Here is a 24,351-nt window from a genome sequence, read left to right as displayed (position 1 = left end):
ATAGTAGTAGTAGTAGTAGTAGTAGTAGTAGCTTAATTTAGTAGGAGCTTAATTTTAAAATACTTATGGATTTGAATCATCAAACTATTTAATCTTTTCAATTTATTTTAATTGCCTTTCATTACTAATCTATTATATAAGAACATGAATTTATGAGCAATAAGTGGTAACGTATTTTGCTTTTTATATTTTTTAATATTTTTGTTTACGGAATAAGTAGAGTCTGTAAAACAACATTGCGATGTTTATATATTAATTATTTCTTAACAATACAACATCATTATACAACATGTACATGTAAGTTATTTATAAAAATTTCGAGTAAAGAGACATTCAACTATTAATTAGTTAAAACTATACAAACGAATCTTAACGGGCGTATAATATTATGACATTGTTATCGAAAATTTATATTTACGTTATATCTAATTAGCAATACTTTTGCCAATTATATATTTACAAAATAGCTTATAAAAACATAGGTTAAATAAATCCTTGCATCTTAGATAAAAACCTGCTTTATCACATCGTTTAACTTTTTTCTATACTCATTATTTTAATCTCGGTTTTATGTAAACCTAAAAAGCAATTTCGACAAATGTTAATTATATCTATAAAAGTTACCTTATATAAAAGCAATGCTCGAGTGTGTAATTAACATCAAAAGAAAATTGTTGTGCGCAGACAAAAGACGGATGTCGAGATAACTATTATATCGAATATTTTCTAGATCCCTGCATCGCATACATTAATTTTCAACGCTTTCGACATTCGATTAGCATTGAATTCGATATAATTGCCTCAGGAAAGAACAGAAAATCATGATTTTACAGTCATTTCAATTAACATAATCCATTCGTTATTTTGATTCTCTTATATATAACTTCATTCAAAGATTATATGTTTTTGATAGTTTAAAGATTTAAGAAGCCGACGTTTTAAACGTCTTCATTATATGAATACAATGAAAATGCAATATATGATATTGCGGCGCACTAATAATTACAATAAAAAATATGTAAAAAGCAAAAAACAAAAACAAAAAAAAAAGTACAAATTATAAATCTGAAAAAATCTACTCGCTAAAGCTTCTGAATGTTAATAAGTCAGCTACAATTGTAATAACATTTACTTGATATTTCGATACGAGCAATCAAGAAAACGATTAAATTCATTAGTTGTTTTATAGATTTTACCATAGCTTTACTTTACTGTCATGAATACTTCTTGCATTTATAGTTATTCATGTCAACATAAAGTTTAAATATCAATGGTCGTATGAAAAACTTGGAATAATTATGCATAATTTAAATAAATAATATTTCAGCATTAGGAAGGCATATTATTATTTATTATTTATTTGTTATCGTTATTATTGTTGTTGTTGTTGTTATCGTTATTATTGTTATTGTTGTTGTTGTTGTTGTTGTTGTTGTTGTTGTTGTTGTTGTTATTGGTTATAGTGAATTTCAATGTTGTCGATTATCTAACAGTTAGTTGTCTGACAATCGTCATAATAGATAGAGTAAATTCTGCTCAGTAAATAAATAATTTTCTTAAGCACGTATAAATCTAAAATTATTCAATAAATTACACAAAAATTATTAAGAAATGATAAATGCTCGTGATGCGATAATGGCGCTTTCATCGTTATGCTGTTATGTTAACTTGACGCTCGCGCTAAGACTTATGATATAATGATTTAAGTGATGTCGAGATCTGTTCTTTATCACTTTCCCGAAGTGCTTCCAATAGATTTCAAAACACAATTAATATTAAATATTTCACGTTTAATACATTTGTTCGTTGACCCATTCTTATGATCCCCAAAAAGTACATTATTTACAAGTCAAACAAAATTCGAGAACGTCCCAGCCACAATATCTCTCGTTTGTTAAATTTAAACCTACACTGGCAGTACATTCCGAATTATTAATAACAAATCTAATTTCGTAAGGTCGCGGTGCTATTGACGAGGCTCAGCGTCGTCGTCAAAATCGACTCGGTAGTGACGTTCAAAGCACCAATGCCCGACGGACTCGCATCATTGTCATAAAGCGCAATGATGTCTAATACTGAAATCCAGGTGCCAGAAACGAGGGCGCACAGCGCCATCAGCATCAGGAAGCTATTTTTCCACAGCCTCCACTTGCCCACACCGAGATGGCATTCCCAGCAGGAAACTGTCTCGACAACGGCTGGAATAAATATGCCGAGGAAAGAGAAGAATATGGCTCCGACTAAGGATATGAAGGGCTCCAGGTCGGGTACCAGCATAGCCACGCTCACTGGAATTCAACACATAACATATACACATTATATTAGCCTGAAAATAATTTATTATCTCAATAGTCACAGAAACACGTCATTGATCTTTTTATTTATTTATTTATTACGTTTATTATTATTATTATTATTATTATTATTATTATTATTTTTATTTTTTTTTTTTTTTTTTTTTTTTTTTTTTTTTTTTTTTTTTGCACAGAGATTAAAGGGACGATTCAATTATATTGGCTATTCGTCAAGATGCAATCTCAACGTGAACAATCGAATTTATAAGATGTGTGTCGATGGGAGCGATGCCGATTTTATAATGAAATTCAAAATTAAAATTTAGATCTACCTATTGATAAAGCTGATTTGTACTCTGATTTTTATTTATTATCGTTGCATTATAATACTTTTTGCACTATCGATAAGTACGGAGAGCAAGAAGGCACGATATTTACAAATGATTTTTAAAATAAATGGCGATGTGTAACTTAGATAGATTTTCATAAAATTCAAAGTGCTCGAAAGTCAAAAAGTTTCGATTAAATAGATAGATAGATAGATAGATAGAGAGAGAGAGAGAGAGAGAGAGAGAGAGAGAGAGAGAGAGAGAGAGAGAGAGATTGAGGGTTGAAACGGGAATTTAATAAGACTATTATTCATGGGGGAATATTCGTATGTGCCTTATAACAACAAGCGATTACATCTTCAAATTATACCAATATTGAAACGATGAAATATTACGTTCAATTAATATTGTCCCAAGCATAAATTCCATTATACACACGATACAATATCAATTCAATTATTTCCAATTGTCGCTTCAAAGTACTTACTTCAACTTCACAGCGAGGAATCAATCACGAGCAATATAAAATACAAAGTCATGAGTCACTTTTCAATTATTCCACTACTTACGAAATAGAAATTTACAGTCGATAAGATCAGGGAATATATTCGCATAACGAAAGGTCGATCATTACGAAACGTATTGTATAATAAAAAATGCCCATTACCAGTAAGAAGAACCATAAGAATCCTCATGATGGTCTCCCCAAAAACTTCCCACTTATGGCTGAATTTGTGTTTAATGGAGCTCCAAATAATCTCCAACGGCACAAAATATTGCAATCCATAAGTCAAGATAATGGCGAGTGCAATCAAGATCTTGACAATCTGCCCAAGGCTTAAACACACGAATAATATACACTGTTTATTATTCGTGATCGTTGTCCCAGATAATAATCATCTATCCGCGATGATTTATCATGATTTTAGCTTAGTTTAGCAATTTAGCGAATCATACTTACATCTCATCAGTGGGAAGGTTAAACGTAATACTGCCTTTGGCTAACTCCCCGAAGCTCAAGTAGCCGAATACTCCCATCATTGTGTAGAGCGAGATGACAACGGTCATGGAAATATTAAGAACACTAGGACAGCCGATAAAATGATTTGGATTTGCCATACTGTTTTCAATGGGCATCACCTGCAATTTATAATAAATATGCGCGTTTAGGAGGCTAATCGTTAATGTTCGCGTGATCCGTGAAAATTATGGTGCATTTATTACGTTAAGAGGGTATTCGAGACTTCAGCTTGATTTTATTTACAAACGAGCGATTAACAAAAATAAGCCCCTGAAGGCATAACATTACAATCGAAGATACAACGAATAAATATTTGAAATGAATATAATATTCCAGCAGATCCAACGATTAATATTAATAAGCGATGTTACGTTATTTTTTACTTTTCCGAGAATCTTACGGCCAATCGCATCCTATAATAAACAAGACAATTACAAAGCGAACGAGGGAACATTTTAATTGGCATTTTAATTGAGCACGGGAGTATTGTGTGCGAGTTGGTGGATTATTTGGTTATTCGTAGGAAAAATGTCGGAGCTTAGAGACTTACAGTGCCAATGCCTTCAATTGCGAATATTACGGTCGCAAAGAATTTGGGCATCTGAGCCCAAGTTGATACGTAATGAATATTTTCCAACGGCTGGATATCGCTAAATATGTAGTAGAGCGTAATGGCGAATCCGACCGTCAAGCTCATGTTGGCTATGACCGAAAAAGGCACGAGGATCTTCAGATGACGAATTTGCCCGAGAAGGACTACTGCCGGAATCAGACAAAGCATGTACGTGCGCACTGGAATGTCAATACCACTGTAATAATCTCCCAGCTATAAACAAATGAAAAGCATTAATGAATTTAATGAATTTCGTAATTTAATAATAATAACAACAACAACAACAATAAACAAATAAACGAATAAACGAATAAACGAATAAACGAATAAATAAATAAACAAATAAACAAATAAACAAATAAACAAATAAACAAATAAATAAATAAACAAATTAACAAATTAACAAATTAACAAATTAATTAATTAATTAATAATAATAATTTGGTCAATTGTTATTATTTTCTTTTCCTTAAAGTCGTTCTTACGTCACGTTTGTTCAATATGCTCGTTCAATAAGATAAATACATATTTGAAAATCAATTTCCCTATGTCACGGATGCGGCTAGCCTCTCTCTCTCTCTCTCTCTCTCTCTCTCTCTCTATACTTCGCGATTATCATTTACATTGTAATTTATGTGAAGTGTTATAAATTAGTTTAATGAAATTGTTCATTATGATCTCGAAAATGTAAGGATATGGTGCATTTGTAAGTGGTAAGCGCGAGGCCTTCGGAAGATGAAAAAAAAAATAATAAATAAATAAATATATTATTCCACGCCGCATCGTCACAATCGCCATTATGAAATTTAAATATTCATAGAACCTCGAAGCAACTAAACTCTATTATTTTTTATTACTATAAAATCTTCGCATTAAATTTGTTATTTATAGGTGACTTTTTATAACGACACTTTTCTTCATTCTTTCTTTATTTATTTTTTTCTCTGTTGCTGTTTTAATGAAATAAAGTAAAATACGTTTGTGTGCATTATTCAAAGATACGTATGAAATTATTGATTAAAATTCTCTTGTCTTAATACATTGGGTAACGATATTTGTAGGAAAAAAATGTTCGAATATCCGAAGAATTGCATAATGTTGTTAAAATAGAACATTGGACATGTGTTCTCAAAGGCATGTGCTCGCTACTTTAGTTTCAATGCTAATTATTCAGTTTAAATGCATTTTTAAAAGTATAAGATAAGATAAAAGAAAAAAAAAAGAGATAAAAGATATTTTAATGCTTTCTTATACATCTAAGTTTATGTAAATTAGATCCTTTTTGCCGCGTCATTATTAGTAATAAAAAGTATATAGCAAATTTTATTGAAAACTTTCCTTGTACTTCCCTCTAATTATTTTTTTTTCTTTTTCGGCTGTCATATGTACTTCAATTTTTATATGTTTAAAACATTTAGATGTCTATCTTATCGAATAATAAATGTCAAAAGGCTCATTTAATAGCTTCGATGATAAATATACACAGTAGTATAGCCATACTTTTAATACTTATTTATTTATCAGAATTAATAAAAGTATTAAAAAAAAAAAATAACGAAGTATTTTTTTTTATTAATTCACATATATGCAAATGAAAATTAGCATAAGATTATTTATTTTTTCACTTTGTTTATTTTGTTTTAACTATTCGAAAACTGTCGCGTTCAGACGATGAAACTAATCGAAAATTATTTCTCTAAACAGTTAAATGAATTTTTATGAATATTATTAATTAACAACGAGGCTTCTTTAAAGTCGATATTATTAAATAAAACAGCGGGAAATGTTGTCTGATTTAATTGCAAATTGCAAATGTACATGTAAATCAACATGGAACTCGATAGTGAAATTTTATCTACGCAATTGGTAATATACACGAGTGTTTTCACGAATTTTCATAAATATAAAATTAATTATAAGCTGTGTATGTAGTTGATTGCTCATAATCTCAGAAGAGCAAAATGAGTTTTATATATATATATATATATATATATATTTTTTCCCTGTTGTTGCCCTTATTGCCGTTAACGGGCGGTCAAATCACTTAATTATGTATGCAAATTTTAATCGCCGTTCTATCACTCTTCACCGATTTCTTTATTCTCGCGCTTCAACAGAGCTGCCAACGCAGCCAAAGTCAATAGCAACAATAGCAACAATAATAATGCGGTTCGCGTGTCCTCCTTCTTTTCATTAAAGCAGCGGCTATTATAGCGAGTAATGGGCGTAATCGAAGCCAAAGTGGCTACCTGTTTTATTCCGTTGGCTATGAAGACGATGTAAACGCAGGAGCCGCCCACGTACGTCGCGCACAGCGCCCCATTGACGATGTTCCTGGCGAAGTTGGCGTATCCCCTTAGAGGCTTGGGGCCGCACTCGAAGGCCGCGGCCGCCGTCTCCGCGTACGTCATCTGGGGCGTCTTCGTCCTACGACAAAGGACGTGGGAGGACTTGACGAGGATGTGCACGCAGTGGGAGCAGAGTATGCCGATGAGGACGGTGCCGATGCCGCCGACGATGAGGCCGCCGTTTTTAATGGCGCTCGGCATTGCCAGGATACCAGTGCCCAGGGACGACTTGATGAGGTGCGTCGCCGAGCCTGCGTCTCTGCAAAAACGAGGGGATCGCGAGCCTTGAATTGCGCGCTTTAGGCACGACTATCGACTAATCTTAGGTCTTGAGCGACATTGGCGAATTACAGTGGGATTCGCTGTAGTAAGAGAGCGTAGTTCACCGCGGCTGATGAGCATTTGCAAATCAATAAGGCAGCCGAGGTGATACGAGCAAGAGATTTTTTTCTTATTTATTTATTTATTTATTTATTTATTTTTTTTTTTTTTTTTTTATTGAATTTAGAGCTTGGAGCGTGCCCGGCGATCTTTTTGCTCGCGTTAAATTCTTCGGGTCGGCACCCGATTTCCAATGACATCATCCGTAAACGATGATTTTCACATTTCTATTAATACGGGGCTTTTATTAGCGACTTTAGGGCCATTAAAATTTGTTTAGATATACAAGCTACGGACATTTCATGCCAACCAGTTGAAATATTTAAATAAAATGCTAGCCTGACATTTGAGGCATTTGAAACGATTATTAAGTCTTATTTATTAAGGGATTATTGATCCTGGGTTAATTTTAATTTATTGGCCTTTCAATATGCCAACTATGTCCCTAGTAATACAATCTAACGTGGCCTAGAGTTTTCAAGAGTTTGAAGTTAAAAGTATCCGATGAACTCAACGTCTCGTTGAATGACGTTCCGACATTCATAATAATCCCCCATCAAAGTACGTATTTGTACTCGAGCAATTGTTTAAAAAATTGCCTGTTCACGAGAACAATTGTCTTCGAGTGTATATTCGTAATACGGCGGGATGTAATTACCGTGAAGCTAATCGTTGACAATCGTTGACAATCGTTGACATTGTCTTTTGACAACAACAAAACAGTTAATTTAAATGTACCATTAATTTGTTGTAATGTAGCATAGCACCGCAAGACCGATATACCTTTTTTTTAATAACATTTAAACTATTACATCAAAATTGAAAATGATTGAATAATATATTTTTCAAAGACATATTTTAATTACAACGCTGTATCTCTCCAATATAGATATGTACCAATTTATTTCATCAGATAAGGCAATCAGATACTTTCGAATTAAATACAGCCATCAGTCAATATCTGATATTACAAATTCTTTATTACCAATACTTCTTATGAGATTGCGCAAAGGTAAAGAACACGTGAAGTCGCACGAGCACTTCATTAACTCTTAAATATAACACGATTGTTTATTATGCCGTATGTCTACGAATATTAAATCATTATTCTTCAATGCATTATCAAATATCTGAAGAGAAAACAATAGCATTGACAATGATAGAAGATTAAATATTGATTAAATAGACGGGAAGCAACGTTTCATTAATTGTAGTCATTTGATGAAATATATATGATTACTTTTTATAAATCAATTAACTATTTTTGTTAGTAATAATATACTTCACTAGCCGACGGTCACGAGCTAGAATAATTTACTTCAAGAAAATTAATTATTTTGTATCTGATAATATAATCGGTTATCAACATCATATTTACTTTTTATTTTTCTAAGTCAAACGAAAATAAGTGGATAAAAATTTCTGCGATTATTTTAGATTTTTAATTTTTCGATATAGACATTATGTTTCTAAGTAAACTTAATTTATACGTGTTTGAGCAACATAATTCGTATATAATTTTGAAAAATGATCCATACGTTTTAGTTTAAATCACAAAAGGAATGAGAGATACTTATTAAATAAATATTTTACAAAATTTTAAGCGACTTAAACGTTCAACGAACAATTTCACATGCTTATTAACATAATAATCATTAAATATTTTCTAATCATTATTTAGATGAGAGAAACGCACGTTAGTTGAATGTAAAAATTTTGCTTGTATGAATTTTAAATACATCCGCGATATTATTAAAAATAATTTACGATTTCGAATATTCAATGAAAAATGTATTTATTAAGATGTGTTTAGTTAAAATGTTTCTTTATGAATCTCATGAACTTTATAATAATTCTAACGTCATAATAATTATAAGATTGTAAATGCAATTTATTAGTGGAATTACTTTTTTTCTAAATTTGTTTATAATAAATATTTTACATAATAAAAAGAAAATTAATTGATATATGGAATAAATTGAATTAAATTTAACGATAATATAACGATAATGAAATAATATTATAGCATATAGTTATTTTATGATTTACATTTGAAATAAGAATCTGATTTTGTTAAGGAAAAGTACTGCAATGTTTACAAGAAAAAAAATTAATTAACTTTTCCATTTTATTGCTTTTGACATTATATATCATCTAAATTAATTTAATTTTTCATAACACAAGTTACTAAAAGTGTTAAATTCTTAAACAAATAATGGTGCCATCGCTAGACAATATTTTTCATCTTAGAAATCATAATTTTGCAAGATATGCTTAAAATTTAGTTGATTACTTATTGCTTTGACGAGAAGTCTTTCTTTTTTCTTTTTTTTTTTTTTAAGCAAATTATTTAGCAAAGTCACAAGACAAACGAAATCGGATTTATCAAATAAATGAGAGAAATAGTGTTACCATTAAAAATAATATTATCATTTATAGTAATAATGAATTATCAGTTATGAAAAAATATCGGATAACACAAAGCATTGATATCGATAATGAATGATAAAGCTGAAAGTGAATATCTATAATGGTCATCGATAAGTGCCAATTATGACGATTTAACATCAATTTATGTACAAACGGTTAAGACCGAAATTCTTTTTTAAATTGAAAATTGTTCAAAAGTAAGTAACTAAATTATGAAGAAAGGGACGAAATTTCTTCGTTAAAATCCTTGCTATTCGAATTTTCGGTCTGAACTTAGCTAATAAAGCGCGCGCGCGAGAGAGAGAGAGAGAGACAGAGAGAGAGAGAGACAGAGAGAGACAGAGAGAGACAGAGAGAGAGGGGGGGGGGGGAATTAAAGAAAAAGTCGACCTCGCTGTCTTACAAAGTAAGTAACGAAGAAAAGTTTTAATTTGGACGAATGGGGGAAGTGAGCTGCAACCGTATGTTGGAAATAATAATTAAAACTTGACTGGACTTTGAGCCATTATCCGAAACTTATTTTCACCCACCCGAACCATCGACCCAACAATACAATGCAAACGTGTTTATTACATTTTAATCTTCGCCGGGGCTCTTACAAACTTTCTATTCAAATCGTCGGGCTTCAGCTTTTATTATTATTACTATTATTATTATTATTATCATCATCATCATCATAGTTATTATTGTTGTTGTTGTTGTTGTTGTTGTTGTTGTTGTTATTATTATTATTATTATTATTATTATTATTATTGTTATTGTTATTGTTTATTTATTATTTTTTACTTTTTAATTAAAGAGCTTCCTTATCCATTGAATTTCAATGCAGCGCCATTCGTAGCGCTTAAGACGTGAATAATAGTTAAATTAGCGGGAGCCGATTATTTTCCCGAGAGCCCTTTTCATCGGCCAGACACTTCTCGAGTCGATGAGCTAACAACGCGCAATGACGAACGCGAGCGAGGGGATTTAAAGGAGCGACCTTGATCCCGATACAGGACGTAGGTGAGAGGTCCCGCGGCGCGGGTCTGTTCGCTCGAAGGTTCGTCGTCGTTTTCCGAGCCCGTCACTCCATGGGATTCATGCCGCGGGGCATTACAGTTGCGTGCGTGCGTGTGCGTGTGTGTGTAATGGGGGGGGGGGGGGGTTGAGGGGTGGTGGGAGGGGGATAGGGGTGGGGCTGACAGAGGAGGAGGATCAAAAGTTGGCGGAGAGAGCTTAATCGACGACGCCACCACACCTGGCACACTTGGAAGGCCTTGCGAGAGGAGCCACTCTTTTAAAAACGCGGCGAAACGTGATCTCGTTGTTTGCTGTGCGCAAGCGCGCCTCGTTACGCCAATTGTCCGACATGTGTATGTATGGGAGCGCAAACGTGCGATAAACGAAGCGAAAAGTGCTGCTTTATTTTCTAACGAGCCTTTCACGGCCCGATCGAGCCAATGGTCGCGCCGAAGACACATTTTAACGCGAGTTCTCTCGCCTCGGGTAGGGGCGGGACGGGGGGAGGGAATGAGATCGGGAACTGGGCGGAGAGGACAATTTTTATATGGGGGCAGGCTTGAGATTGCCGTTTAAAGGCTCATTAAAGCTGGCAAGACGCTCGATATTAATGTTCTTTGTAAAATTAATGGCAATTTAGCTTTTGATTGCCATTTACATAAACAATCTCGATTCTTAATAAATACTACCCCGTCTATTTATAAGGAAACAAACGTCAAAGCGAACAGGATGCGGTGTATATTATCATAATATGTAAATTAGCTTAAACTGTGTAATTTTGGTGAAAACGACATTATAACGAGGTTATACTTGTCGCACACTCGATATTTTATCGAGAATATGCAATTAAACTTATATAATACAAAAAAAATCTAGTAGGCTTATTGAAAAACAAAAAAAAAACGAAAAAATGTACGATATATAGGCCAATTTGGATAATTAATTGAAATAACGATATAATACTTGCGTTTCGTTTATTTCAATCTATACACTGGTTGTGATTCAACTTCGTTACAAACGAAATTTCATTACATAATATTAATCACTTCACAAGGGAAAGTGCTTCAAGCGTGATAAAAAAATTATCCTGCAATTATAATTCAACTCGTTTAAATTTCTTCTGCGCGCCCATAATGGCAAAATGACTCGGCAAAATAAGAATAAAAGGAGAAAAAGAGATGAGAAAGACACCCTATGCGAAAATAAAGCAAATCGAAGTGGAATAAAAAATAATTTATACTCCGCAACGAATCGTCGCGTATCTCGTCGAACCTTTACAACAATTCACGCTTTCAAGCGTTTCGCTTTGTTATTATCCCCGGCTTAGATAGCCGTGCGCCAGAAAAAGAAATCGACGACGACGAAGACGACGACGACGAAGACGACGACGACGAAGACGACGACGACAACGACAACGACAACGACGACAACGACAACGACGACAACGACAACGACGACAACGACAACGACGACAACGACAACGACGACAACGACAACGACGACAACGACAACGACGACAACGACAACGACGACAACGACAACGACGACAACAACAACAACAACAACAACAACAGCAACAGCAACAGCAACGCAAGAAGAAGAAGAAGCAGAAGAAGAAGAAGAAGAAGAAGAAGAAGATGAAGAAAACCAGAAACACCGTCTAATTTCCGTAAAATACGTCTAAAGTCGCCTAATCGCGATGGAAAAAAACTCGCAGACAAACTTCGCGGACAGCCGATTCGCTGCTCGATCGACGTTACGGCGTCACAGTCATCGCCGTTTTCCCCACGGCCTTTATCCGCGATTTCCAAGATATTTTATACTCATTTCGCGGCTGGGCGCGACAACTGGCGCATAACGGAAATATGTGAGCGACGCCGTGCGTGTATTGAGGTCGCGGACATCGTGACGCTCCTGCTCCCCGCACATCCGATTGTCTATTATTCCATTGAAGAGGTTGAGCCTCGGGGCGATCGAGCGGTGCATTCGATTTTCAAGATTTCTAGAGCCGCTGAATATTCCTGGCTTTGACCGAAAAGCTCGATTCTTGTAATAACGATATTGCTTACCGTCGATGCTGCGTGAATGCCAGCTACGACAATTACGACGACAAAGACGACACGAGCGAGCCGTTGGATTTTATTCGATTTCGAGGACTTTTCACTTTCTAATTCAGAAATTTATGAGGACGACGCTGTGCCACTCAAATGGGCACGTCTTCGCCATTACATTCACGCGAAACTTTATTATATTCCTCTCCGTATCAATACTTATTCTCCGACTCTTTTCACCTACAATTGTTAAACATACATAATCGTTTTTTTTCCTTTACTTTTTTCTTTTTTACAATTATCGCTCGGTATTTTATTTATTTATTTATTCCTTTTGTTCTTTATACTGTTTAATGACAACTACACACGTACACGTACAAATTACAGCTTTGACCTACTGCTTCTGTTTAAATGTCGAATGTTATTTAATATTTTACTTACACCTATCGCGAACTATTTTTATGATAATACATAGGCATTATTAAACGTGCTCGTCTATAAATTTACAATTATTAAATCATTAATGCTCGCAACAATTATTATAATTGATCGTAAACAATTTGATTCTAATATTAAAATTGACGAATGCCTTTTTGTGGAAAGAATGCGTTGATACGAAGAAATAATTACGTTTCGTTATATTACTTACAACTTGGTAATTAGACTCTTCAAGCTAACCTAATAGTCGTAAAATTAACTGAAACTTGCTGCTTTAAAAAATGCCAAAATCATATAAGCATTTTGTTGTATTAAAAATATGTAATTATGAACTTACGAAGTTGCGTGCTTCTTGTCTCTGTGATCAAAAGGATCGTACAATTCATCTTTTTCATGGTAGTGACCAATAGCAGGTGCGATTTTTGTTCTGAAAAGGAAAATAACTTTTTATAATTTGCATTCTATTTTCATCTAATTTATTTGCAAATATTTTTGACAGATAATGACATCAGCTTGTCTGTTCCATAAAAACCAAAAAAAAAACAAAAAAAAAAAACAAAAAAAAAAAAAAAAAAAAAAAAAAAAAAAAAAAAAAAGAAATAAGAAAAAAGTAGAAATAAAACGCGACTACAGTCGGTTAACAATATGTAGTTGACAATTCACCGCAAAACTGTTAAAATTATTATGCAATAAACGTATGGGATATAATATTATTCATCAACGATCAAATTACAAACAACTCAGTAAGTAATTGCTTACATTATAATATTTTATCCTTTATGAATTGTACTGAGTTTTATATAAAATGTTAACATTCGATCATAATTATTTATTACGAATACGCTACATATAAATTTTCGCGTATTATTATGTTTAATGTCGCATAATTGTTAAATTTTTCACCATTTAATGGAAATAGCCATTTATAATATAAAAGTAATCAAGACACTTTGAATGACATTACAAAATATTATTACTTTAATAAAAGAATTTTTCATCAATTCTCGATAATACGTCATAATTATTATTAACTTATAATAACTATTTGTCCTATATATAACAAAACACATTTATAAAGCCTTCAAAATATATTACTATTCATTGTGAAAACAACAACGATGTAAATAATTATTTTATTATATTATATTATTAAGAAAAGGTTGGACGAATTAAGTGTTACACAAAGAAGTTCTTATTTATTATTGCATTTTATATTATTTACAAAATATAAAAATATACCAAGATGAAATTATTCCGAATTATTGTATTTTTTTCCCTTTCTTTTTGTTTTTAATTTGATAGGATTTTTAAAATAATTAGAATCATTATTTCTTTAATAAAATATTAAACGCAGTTTTCGGTAAAATCATGAAGTTTGTTATTGTCGTTAAAATTTCTAAAATTTGAAAATAATAATTTTAAATTGTCTATTAAGATAAGCACTTCATCTAGATTAAAATAAAGGAAGAAAAAAAAAACAAAAAAAACACATACAAAAGCCAGTTAAACTAACGTATAAAAAAAGGAAAAAATTTGCTCAAAATATTTCAACGAATGAATTTATCCTATAATTTTGTTCATTTAAATTCGTTAATTATGTAATTAGTTTTGATTTTATGTTTCCATTAGCTCTTATGTTGTATCGTTATGTTGGTGAAGGATGTTGATTTAGATAATAAACAATCGCAGCATTGACAAGATAATAAAATAAAGTGAACTATTAAAAAGATGATTTAATCTATCTTCGTTTACGATAATGTACTTTGATTATTACTTACTTAAATAACTTTTCATTATATTGTTTATACGTTATAATTAATCGCGCTTTTAATAATCATTATGCGTTACAATACGAATATTATAATTAAACAAAATATTACCCTTTGTCTGTAAATATAAATAGTTACTACCATGAATGAGATGTAAATAATATTTATATATATTTATGAGAAAAAAAAATTTTTTTGTTTCAATTTCGAAATAGATCGCTAATAATTGAATAATTTAAATAGAACTGTTAAGCAAGTTTTGTTAAAATTTTTTGACAATTAACTCAAACGTAATCTAATTACATAAAAGAAAAATGAACAAATGACATATTGAAAATCAAAATCTCATAAGAATTTAAAATTTAAACAGCGATGCAAAGGCTATATTATATTTACAAAAGATAAAAGAATTTTATATAGAAATACTTGGATCCATAAAGGTTGTTTCTTTATTATCATAATCATGCAAAATCTGCTATGATCTCATTAATTATAGACATGAATTTCTGTGACGTTCGAGTATTCTTCAGTTCTTCAATTCTTCAATTCTTCAGTATGCAATGCACATTCCTTTAAATTTTTTTTATCATATATTTGCCTTTTCTTATCAACACGTCATACAAAAATAGCATGCATTACTTTAAAAACGAGGTCTTTACTCTCACCTACTCCTTTTCTTATTTACCTGCTTATTATTCGAGTCATTGCCACTTATGTTTGTTATAATCAATCATTTATCAAGTTTCGTGTTTGAAATATGGTTAATATAAAAGACGTTTACATGCACAAACCATTCCTTTTACCCTTCCTTAAACACTTATTTTATTTATTATTAAGATTGATGAATTTTACCTCTACGACGAAATAATTAAATTATATATATATATATATATATATATATATATATACACATATATGATGATAATGATGAATCAATAAAAAAATATTGCCTTATTACGTTGTATGCTTATAAATGTAATCCGTATAATTTGTATTTGTTAACATAATTTAAACTACTTCCACATCTTATCGCGATTGTACAAAATCAATAAAAGTCATCTCAATTTGAATTATACTAATGAAAAGATAAATTATTACAAGCCATTCGTAAGGTTCTTTTCTTAAATAAATTTGTAGTTTTTATAGATGTAATTAAAGCACTACTTTTTATAAGTATACGAACCACAATTTCAATAGAGAACAATTGGCTCGTCGAATTATCGATCTGGTTTATCTTATTTCCGGTAATATATTAGACATTGAATAGTTTACGATTACCGCCACTTTAATACAAGGATACTTACGTGCTACTAAAGTCCTTCATTTGCTCTCCTGGTACTTCGTTTACTTCCTCCTTCTTACCCATTTTGGTAATCTAGAATAAGAAATGTTTTTTCCTTGATAAGTTTTAAAAATACGTTTCTCAACAAAAAAATAAGTTAATGGAATTAATTTTGCTACTCGAGGTGGTAAATTAAATTTACATTTACAAAAGTAAATGTGTAATTACCTAAATTGTTTATCACTAAGTCAATTCTAAATTATATTTATAATCGTGGTAAAAGTGTAGGTCAATGGACAAAGGTGGCATGCAGAATTTCATATATTAAGATTATTTTCATTTAATATTGACTAATAGGTTTGTCATGATTACTAATAAGAAAACATTAACGAGTGCTTACATAATTTTCATTATTAGTAACGCGTTACGCAAACGTAAAGAGTAAACTATTGCTTCTTTTTTTTTTTTTTTTTTTTTTTTTTTTTTTTTTTTTTTTTTTTTTATCTATATTTATCTTACCCAACTTGTGTACAATGTATACCTATAGCCGGAGAATTTTTAATACAAACAATGTGAGATTGAATGTTTAAAAAACTCGATGTTTCGGGTTGAAAAGTTTCACGAGCCCAAGAACAAGGTAATAAAATTGGAAAAATCTATCGTGTGATGTTAGTGTTAATGTAAATTAAAAATTCGCTGGCATAAGTCATGTTTGGTCTGTATTTGTGAGATAAGCGTTTGAAAGGATTTATGAAACTTAAAAGCATACATTAAGAAGAAAAAAAAGAATAACGTGCACCGACTCATTATAGCTATGCATTAAAGTAAGATTGATTAGCTATAAATAAATAAACAAAAATGACTGCTTTAATGTTTATTTTTACTTTTAATTAATCATGAAAAGCGACATTCGCTAGAGTTGTGCGTATTTTCGTATTCTATTTCTATTTCCTTCCTATTCCAATTATTTAAGGTTACTCGCAATATCCATTTAACAATTAACATACATCCTTAAGCGTTAATACATAACTAATTCCGTATTTTTAATCTGGGAAAAGAATTTCGCATTTTTGGATAATATACTTGGTAATGATAACACACAGTGAATAAGCTTTAATGAGAAACGATTCAATTTAAAATTTTAGCTAATATGGAATTATACGCGCAAGTACATGAATTTTACAATTTAAACGAAATGTAAGAATTTGTAGCTGCGACGCGCTACATGATTATGACAACAACAATGCGATTGAAGTAATTATCTGTCGAGTATATTCATTCCCTCGAATCTTCTATATTGACAAATGAAAATATATAATTGATAAATAAAGAAAGAAATAAACGAATAAAAAGAAAAAGGAGTGTTTCAACATCTTATGAACAGGAGTTGATGCCGTATTTATAAATTTTAATCTTAAATTTGAAACATTCTACGTTGCAACAAATATAACACTTTTTCATCCAGATAAAATACAAATGGAATAAGTGATAATTTGATATTTTATTTAATAAAGAATGATCGATTACGGAATTTAACGAAACAGATAATAAACACGAGGTTACACAACGATTAACAAGCGTCGATACTCGGCATCTGTCCGTATCTCGGCACTTATCCGATACTTTCATTGTCGCTTTATTCGATTAATTTATTGCCGATTACATAATAGGGATAATTGTTTCAAAAATTCGCTCTCCAAGCGCGCTCTTAACAAAGTCGATTTGGCAATTAATTAGCGAGGTAAGAGAGTGATACGATTAAGGAAAAAATATTCGTCGGGCCGAAATTGATTTTGCGAAAATCATGGTATGTCGACACTAGTACTACTACTACTACTACTACTACTACTACTACTACTACTACTACTACTACTTCGCTATTATTATATGGCAATGAGAATGAAATTTTTCTTCTTTCATTCTTTGCTTAATTAGTAAAACATATTAACTACTCTTTAGCATATTATCTCACTAATTCCCTATCAACGTAACGTGCATTAATAATACGCAGAATTAAATAAACGAATAAACGAGCATTTCTAATGCTTATGAATGAATTGCTCTCTTTGCCTACGTAATCATCAAAGATAAGGATATCCCCGCGTATCTTAAAATCCCAGCTGTTAACCAATCAATCGCTCTTTTTTTCCAATCACGAAACCCTTTGAAGAACTCGACAGAGAGAACGAGAGAGAGAGAGAGAGAGAGAGAGAGAGAGAGAGAGAGAAAGAGAGAAAGAGAGGCATCGTTGGCGTGCGACTTAATGCCGTTTGATGGGCACGATAATTTATGAACGCACCCATCGCTCAATGGCGCCTCTATTTGAGAGATTCGCCGCTCTCGTTACTTTACGTTCCACAGGGATTGCATAAGTTTGCCCAGAGTCGAAGCGAGTCGAGTATCTTGCCCGCCCATGGGCCACAACACATAACTCCGAAAAGAAGCGAACCGCTGGATAATCGCCCCTCCTCGTTTCCATTGATTTAGCATGAGAATGGATGGGAGCTCGAGGCGTGGAAGCCTTTTTTGCGCAGATGTTCCATTTTTTTGTCCGTTGGCGCACGCGACGGAGGAGAAATAATTCGAGCTCGTGGATGAGTGCGCAGCGATCACGCGCGCGCGAGCTCTCAAACGACAAGTAAAATTTTGTTATTCCGATAAGCCGAAGGTCCCCTCGCTCGCACGCCCATTTACGTAATCGTAAGCGGCAGCTTTTCGCGAGAGGATACACGCGAGAAGCAACCTAGCGGTTACAAAAATCGCATATCCGCCACAGCTTGGAGCGGCTCATCTTTACGAGCTTATCCACTGACGTAACGCGATTGCTTTCCATCTCCACTCGAGCGAATGCCCGCGGGCGAGACGTCGTTGGCTAATTCGTCAATGGTATTCGTCAATGGCAGCCGCGCGGAATTAGCATTCCATCGAAAGTATAACGCGTGCCATTAGCGCGACGGCGTTGAAATGTTGCGTGCGTGCGCGCCGCGCCACGTGCCCGAGCCGTTTGATTGTTTTAGCAAGTGGGGGGGGGGGGGGGGGGGGGGGGGGGGGGGGGGGGGGGGGGGGGGGGGGGGGGATCTGGAGAGGCAGCAGCTTTCTCTCGTTGTCGAGTCTCTCAAGACCGAGACGACTGCGCCATAAGACTGCGATAGAAGGCACGCGGGAATGGCGAAGGATAATGGAGGAGAGGGACTGTGCCACCCTTAGCGTCTGTTTGGCGATTTTTCAGCCTCTTTGGCTTCGCGGATGCGCGATGAAAGTGAATTGCGTTCGCGCAATCGCTGCCGTTCCAAAGCCGAGTTCCAATATCGCGTGCTCATTCTACAACAGCGAAATTCCAACGCTATGCAAATAATTAAATTGTCTTTTAATGAACAACGACGTTCATGGCAAAAAATTGCTGCTTTACAAACTATATACTATTATACAAGAAAGAAAGAAAAAAGAAAGAAAAAAAAAAAAGAAAAAAAAGGACCTATAATGGCGAGTGTAAGCATATCGGAATAGTAACACCGTCTGTAAATTCAAGTGATATTCGCTTGAAAAAACAGCGTAACTTTCTACGAGTGTTTTCTTCGAAAGTGCCATTTAAATATCGGGAGATAATAGAAATGCTTGGCCAGTCATTGCTATTTACTGAAACAAGAAAAAGCCTCCAAAAAAACAAAAACAAAAAACAAAAAAACAAAAAAAAAACAAAAAAACAAAAAAAAAAAACAAAAAAACAAAAAATAATAAGGAAAGATAAAGTGAAAAGAACGAGCGAGAGAGAGAAATATGTAAACGCTTGATAATCGAAAGTTTTATGGGCACTTGCCTTGGTTTTTTATTGTTTTTTGTTTTTTGTTTTTTGTTTTTTGTTTTACACGAGAAGACGTCATTATTATTAATTAATTTGACATTTAAAGAATAAAATACTATTGCACATAATACATGTTACGCAACAAATGTAATTGCATATTAAGTTTGTACACAGAGCGCGTAATTTAGAATCAGATCGTACCTTTCATTTTATGAGAATTACTCGTTACGATACTAGACTGATATCAACATTAAAATGTATATAAATGACGCGTTAGAGGAATTTAAATTGCTCGCGTGGAATTAGCGTATCACGCGAGGAGAATAAAATTATGATTTATTTTTTAAACGTCGAGCTAGTATGCGGTACGTGATAAGTTTGGATTGTCGAGGATTTTAAGAATTTCGCTGTCTCCTTTCATTCTTCGGCGATTACATTTCTCAATGCAAAAATGCAAATTTAACCTGTTTGAGCGCAAATTACGCGCTTAGATCTATGAGGCGGCGGCGGCAGCGGAGGCAGCGGCGACGACGACGAAGACGACGACGACGAAGACGACGACGACGACGTTTCATCGTCGATAATACACCGAATGGTAGCGGTAGCCTTGAAGTACCGAAACGTAACGGCTAAAGCCTTATTTCCCATGAATTTTCGTTAAAATTATCGACTGCTATACGCACGCTATACGTCGTCATCTTGCAATGCAATTAAAATTCATCGCCCATAGCCTATTGCCAAAGTCGGGTAGTCGCCCAGTTGTGACGCATACCAATGGATCGAAAGCATTTATCAGCACCGGTGCCGTTTCAATTTTTCAACCGACCTGCGTCCTCGCTCGTTCATGTCAGAACCCGATGAATTTCCTCTTCCCATCCGGTATAGACCCTCGATAACGTAGGCGGCTTACGTCAGGACGCGCTGAACGGAGGGGAAAAAGCGCGACCCGATGTATCACCTCCGTAGCCCGCGACTCGGATTTCGCAATCCGAGGAATAGTTCGGTTAGCCGAGGATGGCTCAGTGAACGGCTCAGTCAAGAGACGAATTGTGGTAGGAGATGGATAAGTCCGGGGGATCCGGCGCGAGGCTTCCCGGAGCGCAACCCAGATCGCGCGTGTTTCACCGCCTTAAAGCGATTGATATCGAGCGTTTTTGCACGCACGGCCCCGACCAAACATGGCGCACTCGGAGGTGAAAATTCTCCGATGTCGCGATTCGTTACTCTGATTTTTCCAGATCGCGCTGATCGGCTGCGAGAATATCAATAGAGAGACCGATAGATAGATATAGAGACATAGAGAGATAGGCACGGCCCCGACCAAACATGGCGCACTCGGAGGTGAAAATTCTCCGATGTCGCGATTCGTTACTCTGATTTTTCCAGATCGCGCTGATCGGCTGCGAGAATATCAATAGAGAGACCGATAGATAGATATAGAGACATAGAGAGATAGATAGAGATAGAGATAGAGAGATAGAGAGATAGAGAGAGAGAGATGAGAGAGAGAGGTAAGCAGGCGCGCACTTTCGTTGGCACGGGCGAGATAATGAGATGTCGCGAGCCGGCCGATGCGGTAACTTTTCGCGGATGCGGCGCGCCTTTCTTTCTCGCAGCCTTGCACCGAGAAACTTTCAATGGGAAATGGCGTTGGTTGGTTGGTCGGGCGAGGGGCGGTTGTGGGGGCAGGAGGGCAGTGGTAGTGGCGATGGTAGCGGCGGTGGTAGCGGCGGTCCGTAGCGGCGGTGGTAGCGGCAGCGACCCGTAACGTCGCGCGTTGCCGTGGAAATGCCGTGGCGGGCAATTGTTTGAAAATGCCGTGGCATTAATCACGAGAAAGCGAGCGGAGGAGAGTTTAAGGTTGTTGATGGCTCGCGAGTCCGCCGTTTGATAAATCGTCTTTGGCCGTTTTAGATGGCCCGAGGCGAAATTGACAATGACAATGAGGTGATGACGGAGACGAGGTCGGTCGGTAAGCCCACCAAATGTACCCTTTCGAATTCATATAAATATCTCGCGGTTACGACGATTGGGCAAGTTGGTGGTTCAACCATGCTTGGCAATTCGAACAAAAGTAACAAAACATAATGAATATATACGTACGGAGCTGGGGACATTCGGTTATCCGCAGCACGTATCGCGTGCACGTAAATCTTTCGAAATAATTCAGCAGTGCGAATGTTTATCGACGATCTTACGTGTTCGGGATGATTGGAAAAACAATAAACAACATCGGCTATGAACACATGCATTTAGAAATAGATCGAGTGTCGTATCGGAGCCGTTTATTGATCGTTGGTGTTCGAGTTCGTGAATTTAGGGGCGAGCAGACACCCGTCCAAGACTCGTAGTCTTTGAATTTCACGCTTCTTTGTCGCAACGAGCGACGACAACGAAGACACGATAATGATTCGAAAGTGATTCAGCGGAGGTTGATATGGATGGTGTCGATAGTTATGTTTATGAAACAATCTAGCGCATTCGTACACACACGTGAAAGAGAGAGAGAGAGAGAGAGAGAGAGAGAGAGGAAAATAAAGGTTACGAGTGTGTTACACTTTACTACCTATTTCTATGTCGTAGCTTTGAATAATATACTCGCGTCTCTCTCTCTCTCTCTCTCTCTCTCTCTCTCTCTTACTTTATTTCCTATCCAATCGTCCGATTAGCCAAAGTCCTTAGAAAACAATTTAAGACGTATTAAGCGCGACACATTTATTTGTCGCACTCGCGCAAAAAGTACCAGTGCAAAACAATCGTAGTCGCTCGTCGCGCACCATAATCGTAAAACTTACGAGGCAGAGCAGCACATCGTCGGGAAAGCTGTACTGCAGTAGCAAATAACCGAGCGATAAATTTGCGCGCGCGAGAGCCTCGCGAAATCAAATAAACAATGACAATTATCGGAGATCCCGATTCTGCGGTTCGTTGATTGGGCAACGAGCGGGGCCGAAGGGCCGAGGCAAAGGCTAAGAAGGGCAGGAATCGGAGAAGAGCGAGTTCAACTTACCGGGGGCCGTTCTTCTCGATGATTGCACTCGACTGCGGACGATCCTCAATGGGGCTCCACCACTGGCATATCCTCGACAACTCCGGATCGCACTCGCGCGGTTTCGTCCACCCGTCGGCGAAGTAAGACACTCGCGCGTTGAAGATCGATTTGAAGGAGAGGGGGTGGGAACCGCGATCGAGCGGCTGGGGAGGAGAGTATGGGACGAGGACGAGTTCGACGTAGACGACGTAGACGACGAGGAAAGGATCACGCGAACCACGTACCGTCTTCGCGCTTAGCGTCCGTTTACTTGGAAGGCACGGAGGTGACTTCGCGTCGCTGGGGCCCGGCTCGCTGAACACTAGGCAGGCCCCGCTTGGTGGTGGCAGGAATATATACCACCATTGGAGTGGCGGCGGCGGCAGCGGCGGCGGCAGCGGCGACGGCGGCAGCGACAGCGGCGGTGGCCGCGGTGGCGGCGCTACCGGTGGCTAAAATCCACGTGCCTTCTCCGCCACCACCGCCACCGCCCGCCGTTGCCACCGCAGTCGCCGTCGCCGTAGCCGTCGTTGTAACGAGAGCGGGAGGGGATCCGACTTCGGACACCTGCACGATATTCCTCGCGGCTGATAAATCACTCGCCCTGACTACGTTACGATGGCATCGCCCTGGCCGATTGATAGCCGTTCAACGATCCGTGATCCCGATTACCCTCGGTTGTCGAGCCTTTGCCTTTGCCTCTGCGACGCCGTTACGATGCCGTGGCACTTCCCGGGGCTCCGCTAATCTTATCGAATAGCCGAGGGAATCCTTACCGCGAGAAGCTTGGATTGCCGAGAAGGGAAAACACGTCGTTGCGCGGTATTTATTCGCATTGCCGATTATATAGCGCAGTTATAGCGTATATTCGCATGACGTAATACTCTAAATAAATTGATAAATTTTCTTAAAGAGTGTGCAAACAAGAAGAAATCTCCTGCTTACACAAACCTATTATCAATGTCTATAATTACTATTCGACATAATAATACGTCGGTTTAGAGCTGCCTAACTCAAGTGCCGCGTCAAACTTAACAAACTCGGTAAATAAAGGCTTTTTTCTTTCTTTCTCACCGATCAAAATATTTGCAATACTTCAATAAGCGCACGCAATTCAATTTTCTTGCCATTACAAAAAAAAAAAAATATCCACGTACTTTAATGGTTTAAAATGTAGAGGTGCGCGCGTTACCGTTGTGATCTTACTTTTTATTCGAAATTTCCTTGCCTTTCGAAAAATTCAATTGTAAAGAAATTGGACAGCAATTTAAAATTGGCAATAGATATACTTTCGATTGATAATTTCTAAAGAAGGAATTAAAACTTTCCAAGCGACCAAGGCCTTCTCCACAAATAATTTAATGAGAAAAAGTCTAACGCAACTTGAGACATTCGTACATTGATATTGACAGATGTGAATCATAGTAATTGGTAAAAAAGAAGAAGAAAAAATTCAAAACGAATCATAATATAGACAAATCATTTTAAAATTATTCATCTACGTAACGTACAATTAAAATTCCTATAAAACTATAAGAGAACGCGTTAAACTTTATTTAT

At 35.6% G+C, this 24,351-nt stretch overlaps 1 protein-coding gene across 1 annotated transcript; it reads right to left on the bottom strand.

Moving 5' to 3' along the window:
- Positions 1–1,401: 1,401 nt before the first annotated feature.
- On the bottom strand, positions 1,402–22,957 carry LOC105362550 (proton-coupled amino acid transporter 4). Its single transcript, XM_011500011.1, has 8 exons — positions 22,771–22,957; positions 15,981–16,051; positions 13,245–13,334; positions 6,507–6,864; positions 4,195–4,470; positions 3,585–3,763; positions 3,291–3,460; positions 1,402–2,288 (listed from the first exon to the last, which is right to left on the bottom strand). The coding sequence occupies exons 2-8, from the start codon at positions 16,040–16,042 to the stop codon at positions 1,945–1,947; spliced, it is 1,479 nt and encodes a 492-aa protein (XP_011498313.1). The 5' UTR covers positions 16,043–16,051; positions 22,771–22,957; the 3' UTR covers positions 1,402–1,944.
- Between the last annotated feature and the right edge of the window lie 1,394 nt (positions 22,958–24,351).

Source organism: Ceratosolen solmsi, unplaced genomic scaffold (genome assembly GCF_000503995.2).
Source record: "Ceratosolen solmsi marchali unplaced genomic scaffold, CerSol_1.0 scaffold41, whole genome shotgun sequence".
NCBI classification, from domain to species: Eukaryota; Metazoa; Arthropoda; class Insecta; order Hymenoptera; family Agaonidae; genus Ceratosolen; species Ceratosolen solmsi.
The sequence above is the reverse complement of the archived record's forward strand: the minus strand, read 5'-3'. Positions and strand labels throughout refer to the sequence as shown.